A 6747-nucleotide genomic window follows, 5' to 3' on the forward strand; every position below is an offset into this window, starting at 1 on the left:
GTGAAGCCCCCTGTCCATGAGCCTGAAATCCTGAGTTTAATTCCTGGGACTACAGGTAGGAGGAAACTGACTCCAGAAATTGCTCCCTGTCATGTGCAACTTGACATATGATTGTCCACACATATGCACGCAAGATACACTAAAACGTAATAAAAGAACTGACAATTGTGTATAATCTGAGTGGTCATCCGCACAGTACTGACGAGGGTAAACATCCGTTACAGCAGTCGGTGCTGTCACCTGCTGGCCGCTCATGGGTGCAATACAGAAACTTTTGAGAGCACATGAACTAAAATTGGAACGATACAGAGAAGATTAGCATGGCCCCTGCTCAAGAATAACACGCAAATTCGTGAAGCGTTTATTTTTAAGAAAGAAAAGAAAAAAAAGAAACTTTTGAGGGACAGAGTAAAAGACCTTCCACCACGCAGCTTTCCAGGATACCATGGGACCCTTCAATTGGCAGATGACCTTGGCAGCAACCGCCACTAACCCCACCGACCGTTGCCCAACACTACCTTTCTACGCATGCGTGCATCATGAAGAGGCCAGTAATTGGCATCTCTGGGGACCAATGAGACGCAGCAATTTTCAATGAAGTTTGAAAAGGATTCTCATAAGCCAATGAGACTTCGAGTGTATTATTTGGCCCCGAAGTTGCCTCTTTCAGGGACCCTGAGAGGAGACAGACACAAGACTGGAACGTATCAGGGAGCGCCTTCCAAGCCCGAGATCTGGTGAGGGCATTGTGGAGCCAGAGAGATTCTGCTGCTTAAAAAGAAAAGGAGCAGTGAGGGACCAGATCTCTGAGACCTGGGGAAAGAAGCCAGTGAGGAAGAGCAGGGGAAAGGCGGGGACAGGGGTCAGCGGCGGGCTTGAGTCTGGGGAGGAGGCTGGGCCTGGACTCTTGGATCCGAGGGAGGGGGTCTAGATACGTAGGCCTGAGTTTGAGAAACAAGGACTGAAGTCTTGGGTCTGAGGGAGAACTGGCCCTGGATTCCAGAATCTTGAAGGAAGGAGGCTGTGCTCTTAGGAGGCTGGGATAGTTCTCTGGTTCTGGATTCTCAGAGTCTCAGTTCTGGGCTTTGTGTTTAAGAGAAGCATCTGGGGACTAGACAGCCAGCCACGCATAGCTGCAGGAGGAGGCCGTGGTTACTACTCCTTCATGCAGGGTACTGGGTTCTGTACACTTAGGCCTGAAGCTTGTTGATCAGAATTCTGGGTCCTGTAAGGTGGGAGGAGCACAAACCAGATTCCACATTCCTAGGATAGACAAACCAGGGCCCTTAGAATTCGAGGTCTGGGGGAGCTGGATGCTGAGAGCTGGGACTCCGAGGCCTGGAGAAGATTCTGCCTGGGACCTGAAGTCCTGAGGCTTAAAGCAGGGGGCTCCTGGACCGGTATCCTGCATCTGGACACTGAAGGAACAGCTGCTGGGTTCTTGCTGTAAGCAATCCATGGCTGAGTCTGAGAACTGCAACCAGAGAACATGAGGCCCAGTAAATTGTAACTTCCAAGCAACTCAGGACAGACTGACTTTACCTTCTTGTGTCCCGTGAAGTTGGCATCGGCCAGAGACCAGGGGTTAATGTCTGTCTGTGTGGCTGAAGTGTCTCCTGTTCTCCATCAGTTCCCAGGTCCTGATCAGCTCTTCCCATCCTCGGAGAGGCCATGGCAGCCTGCTGCATCCAGTACTTACTGCTCCTCTTCGTGCTGGGCTTCACCCCCTTCTCAGGTGAGGATGTAGAGGAGCAATGGGCACACCGTCATTTGAGTGTCTTCACTGAGAATCTCTTAACAGACTGGGGGAGGAGGAAATGATGTCAGATGTGGGAGGAGAAGAATGTGTGCAAAGACCCTGAGGAGGACAACGTGTGAGACACCCCTGACTCTACTGACCCACTTTGGTCACCCAAACCCTGCCCAGAATTTCAGAGAGAAGTCAAAGCCTTATGTGTCCCTTGGTCCTTTGTTAATAATGGGCGCCACCATAGTGTTCCCCTGCCGCCTGCTCCTTGCATTGGCCTGCGTAGTTCTGTCGCCCTAGAAAGCCGCTCACTCTCCATTTGTTCCATGACACTGTGTGATGTCCCCTAGCCTGAAGGACTGTATATGTGCCACAGTGACTGAGAGTGGATGGTCAAGTCACATGGGGACCTCTGGGCCATCCTAAGCCTTTGGAAGGTTTTAGATGCATTTTCATTTTTCTAATTATGTATAGGGGAGTGTCTGTCTGTCTCTCTGCCTGACTGCCTGTCTGTCTGCTTGCCTGCCTGCAAGGAGGGTATGTGCTCTTAAGTGCAGAACACTAACCTCGGAACTTCCAAGGGAGCAAGTGCTCTTTACCCCTGAACCATCTCTAGAACCCTTTCAGAAGTCAGATTTATTCTGGAGGAGATAGGGACCTACCAGAATTTTCTGTCTTCTCGGGGCTTCTTAGAGTTTCTCAGATCCCTGACATGATTACCTTATCCTTTAAGAGGATCCCTGTAAGAGCTGGGTGGCAAAGAAGGTGAGGGAGAAGTAAAGAGAGGATCAGAGAGACCCAGGACAGGCAGGCAAAGGCCCTGGCATCTTGCAGCTGGGTGGAAGATTTAGAGGCGGCCACAGTGCTCAGGTTCTGCAGTTGCTGTGCAGAATAAGCTACAGGGTTTCCTGGAGACTGCAACAGGGGCTGCAGGGAAAACATGGATGAGAATTTGGGCAGCTCTGCCCCTTGTGCCCCAGGGGGAGGAGCCACCTTAGAGCAGGATGGGGAGGGTGTGGTGGGATGGAACAGAGTGCAGGTCTGGTTGCAGGAGCAGGGCAGCTGAGCTGCACATTCTCCCCTGGGAAATGAGGAGATGGCCAGCTCCTCACTGGGGGCCATCAAGGGGATGTGCTTGTGGACACCCAGTCCCAGCTCCCAGAATTTCTGCATCCTGGGGCACATGAGGTCATGCGATGCTCATGTGAGGTCCAGGGAAGGTCAAGCTCAAGATCCTCTAACTGGACTGCTGTGTTCAACACTGACCCTAAGGAGACTGAAAGACAAAGTTCTGAGTCCTGCTCTGCCATCTCCTGCCTGGGTGACACTGGACAAACCCCCAACACTTTCTGCCCCTGCTTCCCTCCCTTGAGAATGCTGCCACCTGCTGTGGGGCTGTGGTGAGGATGTGAGGCAGTCCTGTCCATAGTGAAGACAGGAGCTGGCTCTGAAGTCCCAGTGCTCCAGAGGCAGAGGCTGGAGGACTGCCAGAGGGAGGCCAGCCTGGACCACGCAGCTAGAACCTGTCTCACACATGCACATACACACGCACACACACGCACGCACACACAGTGGATGCAGTGGGCTCATCTGTGCAGTCATTTCTGTATCCAGGCACCATGCAGGCCCAGTGCTCACTTGCTGTCAACCTAGTGATCTCTTTGGAATCTAGGGCTTTTCAGTCCAAAGAAATCTATTAGCTGGGGAGGTGGCTCAGGAAATAGGTGCTTGCTATGCAAACATAAAAACTTAAGTCCAATTCCTAGCACCCATGTAGAAAAACAGAGAGAGAGAGAGAGACAGAGAGAGAGACAGAGAGAGAGACAGAGAGACAGAGACAGACAGAGGCAGAGAGACAGACAGAGAGACAGACAGAGAGACAGAGCTATGGTGGAACATGCTTGTAATCCCAGCCCTGGCAAGGCAGTGATGGGCAGACCCCACGACTTGTTGCCCGGTCCTCCTCACCTACTTGGCCTTACTTCAAGAGCTTCAGACCACTGAGCAACACTGTCTGGAAAAAACAAGTCAAGGGTGGTTGAGGTGGCTCATCAGGTTAAAATACTCGTGCCTGACATCCTGAATTCACTCCCTGGTCCCATGTGGTGGAGGGAGAGAACTAACTCCTGAAGTTGTGGCACATACAGAAATGCGCATATGCACACATACACACACACGTGCGTGCATATGTAATAATAGTATATAAATAAGAAAGGAGAAGCTTGACAGGAGAGATAAAATCAGTGGCTGAAAGTACATGCAGTAAGGAGCAAGATGTGTAACTCACTCAAGATGGCAGCTGGGGTTTCCTCTGTCTTCCACATGCATGCACACACACATGAACAGGAATACACACATGTGTGCACACACAAAAGGTAAAGGTAGCTCGAGGCCACCTTCCTCATGGGGAGGAGAGAATGGCTGAAGAGGAGCCCTCAGTGGAGGAGCAAGTCTTCCTCAGGAGGCTCTGAGAGGAGCAGGTGCTCAGGGAGGAACAGGGTAAACAGAAATACAGGCTTAGGGACTGTGACTTCTGAGGCCCTTAATCCAGGCAGGGATGTCACAGCCAGGGTATGGGAAGTATGACTCGGAACATGATGGCCGCCCTTAGCCCGGAAGCTGAGGGGCAGACGTGGCGGCTCCCTGACTCTCACTAATCTTGACGATTTTCCTCTCCACAGGTGCTCTGACATGTTACAAGGGGGTCATGTTGAAGCTTGGCACTGGCTTTGCTAAAAACGCTGTTGAGTGGTCTGCTCTGTCGACCAAAGTGTGTGAACCTGAGGAGTTATGTCAGGAGACGCTCCTCCTCATAGACGTAGGTGTGTGGGGTTGTGGGATGAGACAAGGGCTGCACTCCAGCACCAGGTCAGCACAGCCCTACCCTGGGTTCTGTGTCCTGCAGTTCCTGCCCACCTCCTCCCCTTTCTGGGCTTGCCTTGCTGGGTGGCGGTGTAAGGTAGCCCCAAGCCCCAGAGATGAGAACAGTGTTGGAACAACAGAAGGGGCCCTGATGACCTCCATCATTTGAAGCATTCTTGGGCTGGGTGTGGCTCAGTTGGTTCAGTACCTGTTTACCATGCTGAAAGCGCTGAGTTTGATCTGCGGCACCAGGTAAACTGGGCACACCTGTGATCCCAGTGCTGGGAAAGAGGAGACAGTGAAATTGAGATTTAGTGCCATCCACACCTATATAGTGAATTCAAGACCAGGGCGGGCTGAGACTCTCAAACAGAGAGCAAGGGAGAGAGTGAAGAGCTAGAGAAACTGAGAGAGGAAGGGAGGGGGAGAGAGAGGAAAGGAAGGGGGTAGAAGAGATGGTGAGCACAGTGAGGTTGCAGCCTGTGGGAGGGGCTCGGGGAGACTGTGGAGACAATGTGCAGCCAGGTCTACAAGGCGCAGGGCAGAAGGAGCCAGGCTTGAGCTTCAGGCTTTGACTGACACAGAACATGCTGAATTGCGTCCTTCCTGTGGCTGGGAGCTTCACAAGAACTGGGCTCCCAGACCTTGTCACCCTCCCCTTCCCAGCCCAGCTTTCACTCTCTTATACCCACAGGACCACGGACACTCCTAATAGGGAGCAAAGGTTGCACCGGGCGTGGGGCAAAGGACAACAGTGGTGTCTCCGTGTACTCCCGGCCCCCTGGAATGCTGGTAGCTTCCTACACACGCTTCTGTTCCTCCCACCTGTGCAATGAAGCCAGCAGCAGCAGCGTCCTGCTGAGCCACCTCCCTCGTCCAAGTATGGGACCCAGACATTGGGGAGTTCAGCTGGTGGCTGGCGTTGAGAGCATACAGTGCATCCCAACCTTTCTCTCTGTCCTCAGCTGTCCCTCCCCCTGGAGACCTGCAGTGTCCCGTGTGTGTAGAGTTTTTTGGATCCTGCTTTCCAAATACCAATTTTGTCACCTGCCCTCAGGGGACCACTCGCTGTTATGAAGGGGGACTTGTGCTCCAGGGAGGTGAGTTCTGGGGTGAAAGAGCCAGGGCTCCAGGGTTTGAGGATGGAGGGTTGTATCAGGATTAGGCTACCTCAGATGGAAGGAGGCTGGGCCTGGACTCCTGGGCCTGAGAGAGGAGAGCTGGGCCCGGACTCTTTAGGCTTAGGCTAAAGGTTGGCCCTTTAGCCCTGTCAGGGAGTGGAGCTGGGACCTGGAGTCCTGGGTCGAGGAAGGAAGGCAGGTGTTAAATTCAGGGTTTGGGGAGAAGGGTGGGTCTGGGATTCCTGAGACGGAGTTTCCCAGCACTGCTGGACTGTGGCATCCCTGACTGATCTTCACCCTCCAGGTGGAGTGTCTTCCACACTGAGCCTTCAGGGATGCATGTCCTCACCTGCCAAAACCTTACTGGGTGGCTCTAAAACAATCGGGATTTTCTCCACAAAAGAACTCTCTGAGGATGAAGAGGAAAATGATCAAAAGCCTCTGGGTAGAGGTGCCTCGGCCTCTTCTCTGGCTTGGGTGTTAGGGCTGGGGCTCTTCTTAGCCCTTTGTTTGTAGGGCTTTGTCCTCTCTGCTGAGCCCATTTCCCTACAATCCTTAATCCCTGTTGGCCACCCATACCCCGCCCTCCTCTGACGTCATAACCTAACACCTTACCCTTGGAACCTTCTGCCCATGCTGTCCCGACATCCCTCACCTCACATCACTGATATTGATATATGGGAGCCACTGATCTCACCCTGTGCCAGTGGACACCCACATATTGGCCACACATGTGGAATAATAAAGTCGCTGTTGTTTCTCCAAATACTGGGTTTCTCTTTATGCGAGGAGATGATGGCAGGCAATGGGATCATGAGAGACCTGCTGCCAAGGCCAGCCTTCCTGTGTCTGCCCACAGAGCCCTCAGGGTGCTGCCACCTAAAATGCTGGGCCTCACTGTGACCTGGGAGGGGCTGGAGCACAACAAAGGGCTTTCACCTCTCCTGAGTAGCTGGGTAAGAGGCTCTGAGTGACACAAGTTGGGGTTATTGACATGGGAGGAGAGAATGAGGCTTG

General features: G+C 52.8%; 1 protein-coding gene and 1 pseudogene across 1 annotated transcript; both read left to right on the plus strand.

Moving 5' to 3' along the window:
* Positions 1-268: 268 nt before the first annotated feature.
* LOC119822037 lies at positions 269-369 on the plus strand (annotated as a pseudogene).
* A 1302-nt stretch (positions 370-1671) lies between these two features.
* On the plus strand, positions 1672-6365 carry LOC119821852 (CD177 antigen-like). Its single transcript, XM_038340961.1, has 5 exons — positions 1672-1735; positions 4429-4569; positions 5304-5489; positions 5575-5709; positions 6035-6365. The coding sequence occupies exons 1-5, from the start codon at positions 1672-1674 to the stop codon at positions 6244-6246; spliced, it is 738 nt and encodes a 245-aa protein (XP_038196889.1). The 3' UTR covers positions 6247-6365.
* The last annotated feature ends 382 nt before the right edge of the window (positions 6366-6747 follow it).

Source organism: Arvicola amphibius, chromosome 8 (genome assembly GCF_903992535.2).
Source record: "Arvicola amphibius chromosome 8, mArvAmp1.2, whole genome shotgun sequence".
In the NCBI taxonomy this organism is placed as follows: domain Eukaryota; kingdom Metazoa; phylum Chordata; class Mammalia; order Rodentia; family Cricetidae; genus Arvicola; species Arvicola amphibius.

Bases quoted from the DNA above. Each gene is read 5' to 3' on its own strand.
- LOC119821852 (XM_038340961.1), top strand. From the start codon at position 1,672: ATGGCAGCCTGCTGCATCCAGTACTTACTGCTCCTCTTCGTGCTGGGC. The intron at 1,736-4,428 runs GTGAGGATGTAG...TCCTCTCCACAG, and splicing joins GGGCTTCACCCCCTTCTCAG to GTGCTCTGACATGTTACAAG. The intron at 5,710-6,034 runs GTGAGTTCTGGG...TTCACCCTCCAG, and splicing joins GGGACTTGTGCTCCAGGGAG to GTGGAGTGTCTTCCACACTG.